Source organism: Petromyzon marinus (genome assembly GCF_048934315.1).
Source record: "Petromyzon marinus isolate PM22_M1 ecotype Great Lakes invasive population chromosome 73 unlocalized genomic scaffold, UKy_Petmar_22M1.pri1.0 chr73_unloc.5, whole genome shotgun sequence".
Classification (NCBI taxonomy): domain Eukaryota; kingdom Metazoa; phylum Chordata; class Hyperoartia; order Petromyzontiformes; family Petromyzontidae; genus Petromyzon; species Petromyzon marinus.
In genome coordinates this window covers 130,342-146,394 of record NW_027422611.1, presented here as the reverse complement: position 1 = coordinate 146,394, position 16,053 = coordinate 130,342, and the positions used below count along the sequence as shown (strand labels likewise).

The 16,053-nt window shown below is 48.7% G+C and overlaps 2 protein-coding genes and 1 long non-coding RNA gene across 3 annotated transcripts in view; all 3 read left to right on the top strand.

Moving 5' to 3' along the window:
* The window catches only part of LOC142908152 (uncharacterized), a 38,511-nt gene extending 37,691 nt beyond the window's left edge, over window positions 1–820 (top strand). The window contains exon 3 of the mRNA XM_076058434.1: window positions 606–820. The gene's annotated coding sequence lies outside the window, so the exon portion shown is untranslated. The remainder of the gene's footprint in view (window positions 1–605) is intronic.
* The window catches only part of LOC142908148 (uncharacterized), a 219,794-nt gene that overhangs the window by 111,217 nt on the left and 92,524 nt on the right, over window positions 1–16,053 (top strand). The gene's annotated exons all lie outside the window — the stretch shown is intronic.
* LOC142908146 (uncharacterized) overlaps window positions 1,150–16,053 on the top strand; it is a 20,287-nt gene continuing 5,383 nt past the window's right edge. Inside the window, exons 1-2 of the mRNA XM_076058423.1 lie at window positions 1,150–1,288; window positions 5,315–5,485. Coding sequence (XP_075914538.1) covers window positions 1,193–1,288; window positions 5,315–5,485 — 267 coding nt within the window. The 5' untranslated portion in view covers window positions 1,150–1,192. The remainder of the gene's footprint in view (window positions 1,289–5,314; window positions 5,486–16,053) is intronic.

Genomic DNA, 16,053 nt, shown 5'->3' with positions numbered 1-16,053 from the left:
TGACTAACGAGTGGTTTGACTAACGAGTGTTTTGACTAACGAGTGTTTCGACTAACGAGTGTTTTGACTAACGAGTGGTTTGACTTAGGAGTGTTTTGACTTAGGAGTTGTTCGACTTAGGAGTGGTTTGACTAACGAGTGTTTTGACTTACGAGTGTTTTGACTAACGAGTGGTTTGACTTAGGAGTGTTTTGACTTAGGAGTTGTTCGACTTAGGAGTGTTTTGACTAAAGAGTGGTTTGACTTAGGAGTGGTTTGACTAACGAGTGGTTTGACTAACGAGTGGTTTGACTAAGGAGTGGTTTGACTTAGGAGTGGTTTGACTAACGAGTGGTTTGACTAACGAGTGGTTTGACTAAGGAGTGGTTTGACTTAGGAGTGGTTTGACTAACGAGTGGTTTGACTAACGAGTGGTTTGACTAAGGAGTGGTTTGACTTAGGAGTGGTTTGACTAACGAGTGGTTTGACTAACGAGTGGTTTGACTAAGGAGTGGTTTGACTTAGGAGTGGTTTGACTAACGAGTGGTTTGACTAACGAGTGGTTTGACTAAGGAGTGGTTTGACTTAGGAGTGGTTTGACTAACGAGTGTTTCCCGACGTTCCAGAAGCCAGATGGAGGTGGACGAGTTCGCGGTCGGCTTCAAGGGGAGGGGGGAGCTTGGGGGCGATGACGTCACAACAGCAACGACGACGACGACGAACGGCGAGAAAAAGGGCGGGAAACCGGACCTCGTGGAGCTACTTCCGGTCCGGGTCCCCGTCGTCATCCGCGGGGCGGGGCTAGCAGCGGAAGGGGCGGGACCGCCCACCGTGGGCGGGGCCAGCGGGCGGGGCCTCCTCGGCGGGGCGTGGCCCGCGGCTCCTCCGCCGCCGCGGGCGGGCGGGGCGTGGGCCGAGGCGTGGGGCGGAGGCGGCGAGGGCGGCGGGGAAGGGGAGGGGCCGCGGCGCCGCGTGCTGGTGACGTACCGCGGCGACAGCGCGCGACAGGTGGACGAGCACTTCGAGCGCGCGCTGCGGCTGCAGTTTCCCGCCAAAACCGCTTCCCGCCAAAGCTCGAGCGCGCGTGCCGCGGGCGCGAGGCGGCCGTGGGGTGCTGCTGGGGGCGGGGCCAGGAGAGGGGGCGGGGCCAGGAGAGGGGGCGGGGCCGTGAAGGCGGTGGCGGGAGGAGGAGGCGAAGGTGGTGGTGGTGGTGATGGAGGCGACGATGGCGTCGATGCGGGCGATGGAGGTGACCGAGTTGGTTTGTACGGCGCGGGGGCCGCCGAGGGCAACGTCGATGCGTGGAGAGGTGAGGACGCCGTCGGTTTTACCTCACAAATGTTACGTGCTGTTGTGGAATTACTTAAAAAAAAAATAATTTGGGACCGCCCATAAATGACGTCACGCGAGTTTGGCCGATTTTTGACCACCCTCTCCCCCCCTCGTCACGCGACGTCACAAAGAGTCAGACCCCCCCCCCCCTCAAATATGACGTCACGAAGCTCTGCCCCACCCCCCCCCCCAAAACCACATTTCCACCTGTGTGTCTACAGGTGTGTGTGTGTACAGGTGTGTGTGTGTCTACAGGTGTGTCTACAGGTGTACAGGTGTGTGTGTGTGTACAGGTGTGTGTGTGTGTGTACAGGTGTGTGTGTGTGTGTGTACAGGTGTGTGTACAGGTGTGTGTGTGTGTGTACAGGTGTGTGTGTGTGTGTACAGGTGTGTGTGTGTGTGTGTACAGGTGTGTGTACAGGTGTGTGTGTGTGTGTACAGGTGTGTGTGTGTCTACAGGTGTGTGTGTGTGTACAGGTGTGTGTGTGTGTACAGGTGTGTGTGTGTGTGTGTACAGGTGTGTGTACAGGTGTGTGTGTGTCTACAGGTGTACAGGTGTACAGGTGTGTGTGTCTACAGGTGTACAGGTGTGGGTGTGTCTACAGGTGTGTGTGTGTCTACAGGTGTGTGTGTGTACAGGTGTGTCTACAGGTGTACAAGTGTGTGTGTGTCTACAGGTGTGTGTGTGTGTACAGGTGTGTGTGTGTCTACAGGTGTGTCTACAGGTGTACAGGTGTGTGTGTGTCTACAGGTGTGTGTGTGTGTGTGTACAGGTGTGTGTGTGTGTGTGTACAGGTGTGTGTGTGTGTGTGTACAGGTGTGTGTGTGTCTACAGGTGTGTCTACAGGTGTACAGGTGTGTGTGTACAGGTGTGTGTGTGTGTGTACAGGTGTGTGTGTGTCTACAGGTGTGTGTGTGTACAGGTGTGTGTGTGTGTACAGGTGTGTCTACAGGTGTACAGGTGTGTGTGTACAGGTGTGTGTGTACAGGTGTGTGTGTGTCTACAGGTGTGTGTGTGTCTACAGGTGTGTGTGTGTCTACAGGAGTACAGGTGTGTGTGTGTGTCTACAGGTGTGTGTGTGTGTGTGTGTACAGGTGTGTGTGTGTGTCTACAGGTGTGTGTGTGTGTCTACAGGTGTACAGGTGTGTGTCTACAGGTGTGTGTGTGTCTACAGGTGTGTCTACAGGAGTACAGGTGTGTGTGTGTCTACAGGTGTGTGTGTGTGTGTACAGGTGTGTGTGTGTGTACAGGTGTGTGTGTGTGTCTACAGGTGTACAGGTGTGTGTCTACAGGTGTGTGTGTGTCTACAGGTGTACAGGTGTGTGTGTGTGTACAGGTGTGTGTGTGTCTACAGGTGTGTGTGTCTACAGGTGTGTATCTACAGGTGTACAGGTGTGTGTGTGTGTACAGGTGTGTGTGTCTACAGGTGTGTCTACAGGTGTACAGGTGTGTGTGTGTGTGTACAGGTGTGTGTGTGTACACACACCTGTAGTGTAGTGGTTAGCGCTACGCTGCGCTATGAACCTGGCGACCCGGGTTCGATTCCCGCTCACGGCCAACACCAGTGACGATTATCTGAACCGGTCTCGGGCCTCCCCTAGGTCGACTCAGCCTCAAATGAGTACCTGGTGCGGTGTGTGAACATCGCCACTGGGGAGACAAAGGCGGTCGGGCGTGGTGCTGGCCACCCACCCCCTCGTGTACCATTCCGGCCTTCATAGGTGCTCGCTAACAGCACTTGCCCCTACAGTCTGTCAAGGCTATATGGGGGGGATCTTTGTGTGTCTGTGTGTGTGTGTGTGTATACAGGTGTGTGTGTGTGTCTACAGGTGTGTGTGTGTCTACAGGTGTACAGGTGTGTGTGTCTACAGGTGTGTCTACAGGTGTGTGTGTGTGTGTGTACAGGTGTGTGTGTGTCTACAGGTGTGTGTGTGTGTACAGGTGTGTGTGTGTCTACAGGTGTGTGTGTGTCTACAGGTGTACAGGTGTGTGTGTGTGTCTACAGGTGTACAGGTGTGTGTGTGTGTACAGGTGTGTGTGTGTCTACAGGTGTACAGGTGTGTGTGTGTGTCTACAGGTGTACAGGTGTGTGTGTGTCTACAGGTGTACAGGTGTGTGTGTGTCTACAGGTGTGTGTGTGTCTACAGGTGTACAGGTGTGTGTGTGTGTCTACAGGTGTACAGGTGTGTGTGTGTCTACAGGTGTACAGGTGTGTGTGTGTCTACAGGTGTGTGTGTGTGTTTGTGTACAGGTGTGTGTGTGTCTACAGGTGTACAGGTGTGTGTGTGTCTACAGGTGTGTGTGTGTTTGTGTACAGGTGTGTGTGTGTCTACAGGTGTATGTGTGTGTGTGTACAGGTGTGTGTGTGTCTACAGGTGTGTCTACAGGTGTACAGGTGTGTGTGTGTCTACAGGTATGTGTGTGTGTACAGGTGTGTGTAGGTGTGTGTGTGTGTCTACAGGTGTGTGTGTGTGTACAATTGTGTGTGTGTCTACAGGTGTACAGGTGTGTGTGTGTGTCTACAGGTGTGTGTGTGTCTACAGGTGTACAGGTGTGTGTGTGTCTACAGGTGTACAGGTGTGTGTGTGTCTACAGGTGTGTGTGTGTCTACAGGTGTACAGGTGTGTGTGTGTCTACAGGTGTGTGTGTGTCTACAGGTGTACAGGTGTGTGTGTGTCTACAGGTGTGTGTGTGTCTACAGGTGTGTGTGTGTCTACAGGTGTACAGGTGTGTGTGTGTCTACAGGTGTGTGTGTGTCTACAGGTGTACAGGTGTGTGTGTGTCTACAGGTGTGTGTGTGTCTACAGGTGCGTGTGTGTGTCTACAGGTGTACAGGTGTGTGTGTGTCTACAGGTGTGTGTGTCTACAGGTGTGTGTGTGTACAGGTGTGTGTCTACAGGTGTGTGTGTACAGGTGTGTGTGTGTCTACAGGTGTACAGGTGTGTGTGTCTACAGGTGTGTGTGTACAGGTGTGTGTGTGTGTCTACAGGTGTACAGGTGTGTGTGTGTGTCTACAGGTGTACAGGTGTGTGTGTACAGGTGTGTGTGTGTCTACAGGTGTGTGTGTGTGTGTCTACAGGTCTACATGTCTACAGGTGTGTGTGTGTCTACAGGTGTGTGTGTGTCTACAGGTGTACAGGTGTGTGTGTGTCTACAGGTGTGTGTGTGTCTACAGGTGTGTGTGTCTGTCTACAGGTGTGTGTGTCTACAGGTGTGTGTGTGTGTCTACAGGTGTACAGGTGTGTCTACAGGTGTGTGTGTCTACAGGTGTGTGTGTCTACAGGTGTGTGTGTGTCTACAGGTGTGTGTGTGTCTACATGTGTACAGGTGTGTGTGTCTACAGGTGTGTGTCTACAGGTGTACAGGTGTGTGTCTACAGGTGTGTGTGTCTACAGGTGTGTGTGTGTCTATAGGTGTGTGTGTGTCTACAGGTGTGTCTACAGGTGTACAGGTGTGTGTGTGTGTCTACAGGTGTGTGTGTGTGTACAGGTGTGTGTGTGTGTCTACAGGTGTACAGGTGTGTGTGTCTACAGGTGTGTGTGTGTCTACAGGTGTACAGTTGTGTGTGTGTGTACAGGTGTGTGTGTGTGTCTACAGGTGTGTCTACAGGTGTGTCTACAGGTGTGTGTCTACAGGTGTACAGGTGTGTGTCTACAGATGTGTGTCTACAGGTGTGTGTGTCTACAGGTGTGTGTCTACAGGTGTGTGTCTACAGGTGTGTGTCTACAGATGTGTGTCTACAGGTGTGTGTCTACAGGTGTGTGTCTACAGGTGTGTGTCTACAGGTGTACAGGTGTGTGTCTACAGATGTGTGTCTACAGGTGTGTGTGTCTACAGGTGTGTGTCTACAGGTGTGTGTCTACAGGTGTGTGTCTACAGATGTGTGTCTACAGGTGTGTGTCTACAGGTGTGTGTCTACAGGTGTGTGTCTACAGGTGTGTGTCTACAGGTATTAATCTTATTGGTCAACCAACTCCATTGCCCCGCCCCCTCTCTCCCCAGGGCTCCACCCACAGGCCCCTCCCCCCTGGTCACGTGACCCCAGAGGGGCGGGGGGACGGGAGCAGCCCCTCCCCCTCCTGGGGCCCCACAGCCCCTCCCCCTCGTTCCACCCGCTGGCCCCGCCGCACGCGGCGTGGACGCCCGCGACCTTTGACCTGTCACGTGATCCCGGTGAGTGGGTGGGTGAGTGGTTAAGTGGTTAAGTGGGTGACTGGGTGAGTGGTTAAGTGGGTGAGTGGGTGAGTGGGTGAGTGGGTGAGTGGTGAAGTGGGTGAGCGGGTGAGTGGGTGAGCGGGTGAGTGGGTGAGAGGGTGAGTGGTTAAGTGGGTGAGTGGGTGAGTGGGTGAGTGGTTAAGTGGGTGAGTGGGTGAGTGGGTGAGTGGGTGAGTGGTTAAGTGGTTAAGTGGGTGAGTGGGTGAGTGGGTGAGTGGTTAAGTGGGTGAGTGGGTGAGTGGTTAAGTGGGTGACTGGGTGAGTGGTTAAGTGGGTGACTGGGTGAGTGGTTAAGTGGTTAAGTGGGTGAGTGGGTGAGTGGGTGAGCGGGTGAGTGGGTGAGAGGGTGAGTGGTTAAGTGGGTGAGTGGTTAAGTGGGTGAGTGGTTAAGTGGGTGAGTGGGTGAGTGGTTAAGTGGGTGAGTGGGTGACTGGGTGAGTGGTTAAGTGGGTGACTGGGTGAGTGGTTAAGTGGGTGAGTGGTGAAGTGGGTGAGCGGGTGAGTGGGTGAGCGGGTGAGTGGGTGAGAGGGTGAGTGGTTAAGTGGGTGAGTGGGTGAGTGGGTGAGTGGTTAAGTGGGTGAGTGGGTGAGTGGGTGAGTGGGTGAGTGGTTAAGTGGTTAAGTGGGTGAGTGGGTGAGTGGGTGAGTGGTTAAGTGGGTGAGTGGGTGAGTGGTTAAGTGGGTGACTGGGTGAGTGGTTAAGTGGGTGACTGGGTGAGTGGTTAAGTGGTTAAGTGGGTGAGTGGGTGAGTGGGTGAGCGGGTGAGTGGGTGAGAGGGTGAGTGGTTAAGTGGGTGAGTGGTTAAGTGGGTGAGTGGGTGAGTGGGTGAGTGGGTGAGAGGGTGAGTGGGTGAGAGGGTGAGTGGGTGAGTGGTTAAGTGGGTGAGTGGTTAAGTGGGTGAGTGGGTGAGTAGTTAAGTGGATGAGTGGGTGAGTGGTTAAGTGGGTGAGTGGGTGAGTAGTTAAGTGGATGAGTGGGTGAGTGGTTAAGTGGGTGAGTGGTTAAGTGGGTGAGTGGGTGAGTGGTTAAGTGGGTGAGTGGTTAAGTGGGTGAGTGGGTGGGTGGTTAAGTGGGTGGGTGGGTGAGTGGCTGAGTGGTCTAGGTGTGTGTGTGTGTGTGTAGTGTGTGTCTAGGTGTGTGTGTGTGTGTAGTTGTAGTGTGTGTCTAGGTGTGTGTGTGTAGTTGTAGTGTGTGTCTAGGTGTGTGTGTGTGTGTAGTTGTAGTGTGTGTCTAGGTGTGTGTGTGTAGTTGTAGTGTGTGTCTAGGTGTGTGTGTGTAGTTGTAGTGTGTATCTAGGTGTGTGTGTGTAGTTGTAGTGTGTGTCTAGGTGTGTGTGTGTAGTTGTAGTGTGTGTCTAGGTGTGTGTGTGTAGTTGTAGTGTGTGTCTAGGTGTGTGTGTGTAGTTGTAGTGTGTGTCTAGGTGTGTGTGTGTAGTTGTAGTGTGTGTCTAGGTGTGTGTGTGTGTGTAGATGTAGTGTGTGTCTAGGTGTGTGTGTGTGTAGTTGTAGTGTGTGTCTAGGTGTGTGTGTGTAGTTGTAGTGTGTGTCTAGGTGTGTGTGTGTGTGTAGTTGTAGTGTGTGTCTAGGTGTGTGTGTGTGTAGTTGTAGTGCGTGTCTATGTGTGTGTGTGTAGTTGTAGTGTGTGTCTAGGTGAGTGTGTGTAGTTGTAGTGTGTGTCTAGGTGTGTGTGTGTAGTTGTAGTGTGTGTCTAGGTGTGTGTGTAGTTGTAGTGTGTCTAGGTGTGTAGTTGTAGTGTGTGTCTAGGTGTGTGTGTGTGTAGTTGTAGTGTGTGTCTAGGTGTGTGTGTGTGTAGTTGTAGTGTGTGTCTAGGTGAGTGTGTGTAGTTGTAGTGTGTGGCTAGGTGTGTGTGTGTGTAGTTGTAGTGTGTGTCTATGTGTGTGTGTAGTTGTAGTGTGTGTCTAGGTGTGTGTGTGTAGTTGTAGTGTGTGTCTAGGTGTGTCTGTGTAGTTGTAGTGTGTCTAGGTGTGTGTGTGTAGTTGTAGTGTGTGTCTAGGTGTGTGTGCGTGTAGTTGTAGTGTGTGTCTAGGTGTGTGTGTGTAGTTGTAGTGTGTGTCTAGGTGTGTGTGTGTAGTTGTAGTGTGTGTCTAGGTGTGTGCGTGTGTAGTTGTAGTGTGTGTCTAGGTGTGTGTGTGTAGTTGTAGTGTGTGTCTAGGTGTGTGTGTGTAGTTGTAATGTGTGTCTAGGTGTGTGTGTGTGTAGTTGTAGTGTGTGTCTAGGTGTGTGTGTGTAGTTGTAGTGTGTGTCCAGGTGTGTGTGTGTAATTGTAGTGTGTGTCTAGGTGTGTGTAGTTGTAGTGTGTGTCTAGGTGTGTGTGTGTAGTTGTAGTGTGTGTCTAGGTGTGTGTGTGTGTAGTTGTAGTGTGTGTCTAGGTGTGTGTGTGTGTGTGTAGTTGTAGTGTGTCTAGGTGTGTGTGTGTGTAGTTGTAGTGTGTGTCTAGGTGTGTGTGTGTAGTTGTAGTGTGTGTCTAGGTGTGTGTAGTTGTAGTGTGTGTCTAGGTGTGTGTGTAGTTGTAGTGTGTGTCTAGGTGTGTGTGTAGTTGTAGTGTGTGTCTAGGTGTGTGTGTGTGTAGTTGTAGTGTGTGTCTAGGTGTGTGTGTAGTTGTAGTGTGTGTCTAGGTGTGTGTAGTTGTAGTGTGTGTCTAGGTGTGTGTGTAGTTGTAGTGTGTGTGTAGTTGTAGTGTGTGTCTAGGTGTGTGTGTGTGTAGTTGTAGTGTGTGTCTAGGTGTGTGTGTAGTTGTAGTGTGTGTCTAGGTGTGTGTGTGTAGTTGTAGTGTGTATCTAGGTGTGTGTGTGTAGTTGTAGTGTGTGTCTAGGTGTGCGTGTGTAGTTGTAGTGTGTGTCTAGGTGTGTGTGTGTGTAGTTGTAGTGTGTCTAGGTGTGTGTGTGTAGTTGTAGTGTGTGTCTAGGTGTGTGTGTGTAGTTGTAGTGTGTGTCTAGGTGTGTGTGTGTAGTTGTAGTGTGTGTCTAGGTGTGTGTGTGTAGTTGTAGTGTGTATCTAGGTGTGTGTGTAGTTGTAGTGTGTGTCTACGTGTGTGTAGTTGTAGTTGTAGAGTGTGTCTAGGTGTGTGTGTGTGTAGTTGTAGTGTGTGTCTAGGTGTGTGTGTGTGTAGTTGTAGTGTGTGTCTAGGTGTGTGTGTGTAGTTGTAGTGTGTATCTAGGTGTGTGTGTGTAGTTGTAGTGTGTGTCTAGGTGTGTGTGTGTAGTTGTAGTGTGTGTCTAGGTGTGTGTGTAGTTGTAGTGTGTGTCTAGGTGTGTGTGTGTAGTTGTAGTGTGTGTCTATGTGTGTGTGTGTGTAGTTGTAGTGTGTGTCTAGGTGTGTGTGTGTGTAGTTGTAGTGTGTGTCTAGGTGTGTGTGTAGTTGTAGTGTGTGTCTAGGTGTGTGTGTGTAGTTGTAGTGTGTGTCTAGGTGTGTGTGTGTAGTTGTAGTGTGTGTCTAGGTGTGTGTGTGTGTAGTTGTAGTGTGTGTCTAGGTGTGTGTGTGTGTAGTTGTAGTGTGTGTCTAGGTGTGTGTGTGTAGTTGTAGAGTGTGTCTAGGTGTGTGTGTGTAGTTGTAGTGTGTGTCTAGGTGTGTGTGTATAGTTGTAGTGTGTGTCTAGGTGTGTGTGTAGTTGTAGTGTGTGTCTATGTGTGTGTGTGTAGTTGTAGTGTGTGTCTAGGTGTGTGTGTGTAGTTGTAGTGTGTGTCTAGGTGTGTGTGTGTGTAGTTGTAGTGTGTGTCTAGGTGTGTGTGTGTAGTTGTAGTGTGTGTCTAGGTGTGTGTGTGTAGTTGTAATGTGTGTCTAGGTGTGTGTGTGTGTAGTTGTAGTGTGTGTCTAGGTGTGTGTGTGTAGTTGTAGTGTGTGTCCAGGTGTGTGTGTGTAATTGTAGAGTGTGTCTAGGTGTGTGTGTGTAGTTGTAGTGTGTGTCTAGGTGTGTGTGTGTGTAGTTGTAGTGTGTGTCTAGGTGTGTGTGTGTGTAGTTGTAGTGTGTGTCTAGGTGTGTGTGTGTAGTTGTAGAGTGTGTCTAGGTGTGTGTGTGTGTAGTTGTAGTGTGTGTCTAGGTGTGTGTGTGTAGTTGTAGTGTGTGTCTAGGTGTGTGTGTGTAGTTGTAGAGTGTGTCTAGGTGTGTGTGTGTAGTTGTAGTGTGTGGCTAGGTGTGTGTGTGTAGTTGTAGTGTGTGTCTAGGTGTGTGTGTGTGTAGTTGTAGAGTGTGTCTAGGTGTGTGTGTGTAGTTGTAGTGTGTGTCTAGGTGTGTGTGTGTAGTTGTAGTGTGTGTCTAGGTGTGTGTGTGTGTAGTTGTAGTGTGTGTCTAGGTGTGTGTGTGTAGTTGTAGTGTGTGTCTAGGTGTGTGTGTGTAGTTGTAGTGTGTGTGTAGGTGTGTGTGTGTGTGTGTAGTTGTAGTGTGTGTCTAGGTGTGTGTGTATGTAGTTGTAGAGTGTGTCTAGGTGGGTGTGTGTAGTTGTAGTGTTTGTCTAGGTGTGTGTGTGTGTGTGTAGTTGTAGTGTGTGTGTGTGTCTAGGTGTGTGTGTGTGTAGTTGTAGTGTGTGTCTAGGTGTGTGTGTGTGTAGTTGTAGAGTGTGTCTAGGTGGGTGTGTGTAGTTGTAGTGTTTGTCTAGGTGTGTGTGTGTGTGTGTAGTTGTAGTGTGTGTGTGTGTCTAGGTGTGTGTGTGTGTAGTTGTAGTGTGTGTCTAGGTGTGTGTGTGTGTAGTTGTAGTGTGTGTCTAGGTGTGTGTGTGTGTAGTTGTAGTGTGTGTCTAGGTGTGTGTGTGTAGTTGTAATGTGTGTCTAGGTGTGTGTGTGTGTAGTTGTAGTGTGTGTCTAGGTGTGTGTGTGTGTGTGTGTAGTTGTAGTGTGTGTCTAGGTGTGTGTGTGTGTGTAGTTGTAGTGTGTATTTAGGTGTGTGTGTAGTTGTAGTGTGTGTCTAGGTGTGTGTGTAGTTGTAGTGTGTGTCTAGGTGTGTGTGTGTGTGTGTAGTTGTAGTGTGTGTCTAGGTGTGTGTGTGTAGTTGTAGTGTGTGTCTAGGTGTGTTTAGTTGTAGTGTGAGTCTAGGTGTGTGTGTAGTTGTAGTGTGTGTCTAGGTGTCTGTGTGTAGTTGTAGTGTGTGTCTAGGTGTGTGTGTAGTTGTAGTGTGTGTCTAGGTGTGTGTGTGTAGATGTAGTGTGTGTCTAGGTCTGTGTGTGTAGTTGTAGTGTGTGTCTAGGTGTGTGTGTGTGTAGTTGTAGTGTGTGTCTAGGTGTGTGTGTGTAGTTGTGGTGTGTGTCTAGGTATGTGTGTAGTTGTAGTGTGTGTCTAGGTGTGTGTGTGTAGTTGTAGTGTGTGTCTAGGTGTGTGTGTGTAGTTGTAGTGTGTGTCTAGGTGTGTGTGTGTGTAGTTGTAGTGTGTGTCTAGGTGTGTGTGTGTGTGTGTGTGTGTCTAGGTGTGTGTGTGTGTAGTTGTAGTGTGTGTCTAGGTGTGTGTGTGTGTGTGTAGTTGTAGTGTGTGTCTAGGTGTGTGTGTGTGTAGTTGTAGAGTGTGTCTAGGTGTGTGTAGTTGTAGTGTGTGTCTAGGTGTGTGTGTGTGTAGTTGTAGTGTGTATCTAGGTGTGTGTGTGTAGTTGTAGTGTGTGTCTAGGTGTGTATGTGTGTAGTTGTAGTGTGTGTCTAGGTGTGTGTGTGTAGTTGTAGTGTGTGTCTAGGTGTGTGTGTGTGTAGTTGTAGTGTGTGTCTAGGTGTGTGTGTGTGTAGTTGTAGTGTTTGTCTAGGTGTGTGTGTGTAGTTGTAGTGTGTGTCTAGGTGTGTGTGTGTAGTTGTAGTGTGTGTCTAGGTGTGTGTGTGTGTAGTTGTAGTGTGTGTCTAGGTGTGTGTGTGTAGTTGTAGTGTGTGTCTAGGTGTGTGTGTGTAGTTGTAGTGTGTTTCTAGGTGTGTGTGTAGTTGTAGTGTGTGTCTAGGTGTGTGTGTGTAGTTGTAGTGTGTCTAGGTGTGTGTGTGTGTAGTTGTAGAGTGTGTCTAGGTGTGTGTGTGTAGTTGTAGTGTGTGTCTAGGTGTGTGTGTGTAGTTGTAGAGTGTGTCTAGGTGTGTGTGTGTGTAGTTGTAGTGTGTGTCTAGGTGTGTGTGTGTAGTTGTAGTGTGTGTCTAGGTGTGTGTGTGTGTAGTGTGTGTCTAGGTGTGTGTGTGTAGTTGTAGTGTGTGTCTAGGTGTGTGTGTGTAGTTGTAGTGTGTGTCTAGGTGTGTGTGTGTAGTTGTAGTGTGTGTCTATGTGTGTGTGTGTGTGTGTAGTTGTAGTGTGTGTCTAGGTGTGTGTGTTTAGTTGTAGTGTGTGTCTAGGTGTGTGTGTGTGTGTAGTTGTAGTGTGTGTCTAGGTGTGTGTGTGTAGTTGTAGTGTGTGTCTAGGTGTGTGTGTAGTTGTAGTGTGTGTCTAGGTGTGTGTGTGTGTGTGTAGTTGTAGTGTGTGTCTAGGTGTGTGTGTGTGTAGTTGTAGTTTGTGTCTAGGTGTGCGTGTGTAGTTGTAGTGTGTGTCTAGGTGTGTGTGTGTGTGTAGTTGTAGTGTGTGTCTAGGTGTGTGTGTGTAGTTGTAGTGTGTGTCTAGGTGTGTGTGTGTAGTTGTAGTGTGTGTCTAGGTGTGTGTGTGTAGTTGTAGTGTGTGTCTAGGTGTGTGTGTGTGTAGTGTGTGTCTAGGTGTGTGTGTGTAGTTGTAGTGTGTGTCTAGGTGTGTGTGTGTAGTTGTAGTGTGTGTCTAGGTGTGTGTGTAGTTGTAGTGTGTGTCTATGTGTGTGTGTGTAGTTGTAGTGTGTGTCTAGGTGTGTGTGTTTAGTTGTAGTGTGTGTCTAGGTGTATGTGTGTGTGTGTAGTTGTAGTGTGTATCTAGGTGTGTGTGTAGTTGTAGTGTGTGTCTACGTGTGTGTAGTTGTAGTTGTAGAGTGTGTCTAGGTGTGTGTGTGTGTAGTTGTAGTGTGTGTCTAGGTGTGTGTGTGTGTAGTTGTAGTGTGTGTCTAGGTGTGTGTGTGTAGTTGTAGTGTGTATCTAGGTGTGTGTGTGTAGTTGTAGTGTGTGTCTAGGTGTGTGTGTGTAGTTGTAGTGTGTGTCTAGGTGTGTGTGTAGTTGTAGTGTGTGTCTAGGTGTGTGTGTGTAGTTGTAGTGTGTGTCTATGTGTGTGTGTGTGTAGTTGTAGTGTGTGTCTAGGTGTGTGTGTGTGTAGTTGTAGTGTGTGTCTAGGTGTGTGTGTAGTTGTAGTGTGTGTCTAGGTGTGTGTGTGTAGTTGTAGTGTGTGTCTAGGTGTGTGTGTGTAGTTGTAGTGTGTGTCTAGGTGTGTGTGTGTGTAGTTGTAGTGTGTGTCTAGGTGTGTGTGTGTGTAGTTGTAGTGTGTGTCTAGGTGTGTGTGTGTAGTTGTAGAGTGTGTCTAGGTGTGTGTGTGTAGTTGTAGTGTGTGTCTAGGTGTGTGTGTATAGTTGTAGTGTGTGTCTAGGTGTGTGTGTAGTTGTAGTGTGTGTCTATGTGTGTGTGTGTAGTTGTAGTGTGTGTCTAGGTGTGTGTGTGTAGTTGTAGTGTGTGTCTAGGTGTGTGTGTGTGTAGTTGTAGTGTGTGTCTAGGTGTGTGTGTGTAGTTGTAGTGTGTGTCTAGGTGTGTGTGTGTAGTTGTAATGTGTGTCTAGGTGTGTGTGTGTGTAGTTGTAGTGTGTGTCTAGGTGTGTGTGTGTAGTTGTAGTGTGTGTCCAGGTGTGTGTGTGTAATTGTAGAGTGTGTCTAGGTGTGTGTGTGTAGTTGTAGTGTGTGTCTAGGTGTGTGTGTGTGTAGTTGTAGTGTGTGTCTAGGTGTGTGTGTGTGTAGTTGTAGTGTGTGTCTAGGTGTGTGTGTGTAGTTGTAGAGTGTGTCTAGGTGTGTGTGTGTGTAGTTGTAGTGTGTGTCTAGGTGTGTGTGTGTAGTTGTAGTGTGTGTCTAGGTGTGTGTGTGTAGTTGTAGAGTGTGTCTAGGTGTGTGTGTGTAGTTGTAGTGTGTGGCTAGGTGTGTGTGTGTAGTTGTAGTGTGTGTCTAGGTGTGTGTGTGTGTAGTTGTAGAGTGTGTCTAGGTGTGTGTGTGTAGTTGTAGTGTGTGTCTAGGTGTGTGTGTGTAGTTGTAGTGTGTGTCTAGGTGTGTGTGTGTGTAGTTGTAGTGTGTGTCTAGGTGTGTGTGTGTAGTTGTAGTGTGTGTCTAGGTGTGTGTGTGTAGTTGTAGTGTGTGTGTAGGTGTGTGTGTGTGTGTGTAGTTGTAGTGTGTGTCTAGGTGTGTGTGTATGTAGTTGTAGAGTGTGTCTAGGTGGGTGTGTGTAGTTGTAGTGTTTGTCTAGGTGTGTGTGTGTGTGTGTAGTTGTAGTGTGTGTGTGTGTCTAGGTGTGTGTGTGTGTAGTTGTAGTGTGTGTCTAGGTGTGTGTGTGTGTAGTTGTAGAGTGTGTCTAGGTGGGTGTGTGTAGTTGTAGTGTTTGTCTAGGTGTGTGTGTGTGTGTGTAGTTGTAGTGTGTGTGTGTGTCTAGGTGTGTGTGTGTGTAGTTGTAGTGTGTGTCTAGGTGTGTGTGTGTGTAGTTGTAGTGTGTGTCTAGGTGTGTGTGTGTGTAGTTGTAGTGTGTGTCTAGGTGTGTGTGTGTAGTTGTAATGTGTGTCTAGGTGTGTGTGTGTGTAGTTGTAGTGTGTGTCTAGGTGTGTGTGTGTGTGTGTGTAGTTGTAGTGTGTGTCTAGGTGTGTGTGTGTGTGTAGTTGTAGTGTGTATTTAGGTGTGTGTGTAGTTGTAGTGTGTGTCTAGGTGTGTGTGTAGTTGTAGTGTGTGTCTAGGTGTGTGTGTGTGTGTGTAGTTGTAGTGTGTGTCTAGGTGTGTGTGTGTAGTTGTAGTGTGTGTCTAGGTGTGTTTAGTTGTAGTGTGAGTCTAGGTGTGTGTGTAGTTGTAGTGTGTGTCTAGGTGTCTGTGTGTAGTTGTAGTGTGTGTCTAGGTGTGTGTGTAGTTGTAGTGTGTGTCTAGGTGTGTGTGTGTAGATGTAGTGTGTGTCTAGGTCTGTGTGTGTAGTTGTAGTGTGTGTCTAGGTGTGTGTGTGTGTAGTTGTAGTGTGTGTCTAGGTGTGTGTGTGTAGTTGTGGTGTGTGTCTAGGTATGTGTGTAGTTGTAGTGTGTGTCTAGGTGTGTGTGTGTAGTTGTAGTGTGTGTCTAGGTGTGTGTGTGTAGTTGTAGTGTGTGTCTAGGTGTGTGTGTGTGTAGTTGTAGTGTGTGTCTAGGTGTGTGTGTGTGTGTGTGTGTCTAGGTGTGTGTGTGTGTAGTTGTAGTGTGTGTCTAGGTGTGTGTGTGTGTGTGTAGTTGTAGTGTGTGTCTAGGTGTGTGTGTGTGTAGTTGTAGAGTGTGTCTAGGTGTGTGTAGTTGTAGTGTGTGTCTAGGTGTGTGTGTGTGTAGTTGTAGTGTGTATCTAGGTGTGTGTGTGTAGTTGTAGTGTGTGTCTAGGTGTGTATGTGTGTAGTTGTAGTGTGTGTCTAGGTGTGTGTGTGTAGTTGTAGTGTGTGTCTAGGTGTGTGTGTGTAGTTGTAGTGTGTGTCTAGGTGTGTGTGTGTGTAGTTGTAGTGTTTGTCTAGGTGTGTGTGTGTAGTTGTAGTGTGTGTCTAGGTGTGTGTGTGTAGTTGTAGTGTGTGTCTAGGTGTGTGTGTGTGTAGTTGTAGTGTGTGTCTAGGTGTGTGTGTGTAGTTGTAGTGTGTGTCTAGGTGTGTGTGTGTAGTTGTAGTGTGTTTCTAGGTGTGTGTGTAGTTGTAGTGTGTGTCTAGGTGTGTGTGTGTAGTTGTAGTGTGTCTAGGTGTGTGTGTGTGTAGTTGTAGAGTGTGTCTAGGTGTGTGTGTGTAGTTGTAGTGTGTGTCTAGGTGTGTGTGTGTAGTTGTAGAGTGTGTCTAGGTGTGTGTGTGTGTAGTTGTAGTGTGTGTCTAGGTGTGTGTGTGTAGTTGTAGTGTGTGTCTAGGTGTGTGTGTGTGTAGTGTGTGTCTAGGTGTGTGTGTGTAGTTGTAGTGTGTGTCTAGGTGTGTGTGTGTAGTTGTAGTGTGTGTCTAGGTGTGTGTGTGTAGTTGTAGTGTGTGTCTATGTGTGTGTGTGTGTGTGTAGTTGTAGTGTGTGTCTAGGTGTGTGTGTTTAGTTGTAGTGTGTGTCTAGGTGTGTGTGTGTGTGTAGTTGTAGTGTGTGTCTAGGTGTGTGTGTGTAGTTGTAGTGTGTGTCTAGGTGTGTGTGTAGTTGTAGTGTGTGTCTAGGTGTGTGTGTGTGTGTGTAGTTGTAGTGTGTGTCTAGGTGTGTGTGTGTGTAGTTGTAGTTTGTGTCTAGGTGTGCGTGTGTAGTTGTAGTGTGTGTCTAGGTGTGTGTGTGTAGTTGTAGTGTGTGTCTAGGTGTGTGTGTGTAGTTGTAGTGTGTGTCTAGGTGTGTGTGTGTAGTTGTAGTGTGTGTCTAGGTGTGTGTGTGTAGTTGTAGTGTGTGTCTAGGTGTGTGTGTGTGTAGTGTGTGTCTAGGTGTGTGTGTGTAGTTGTAGTGTGTGTCTAGGTGTGTGTGTGTAGTTGTAGTGTGTGTCTAGG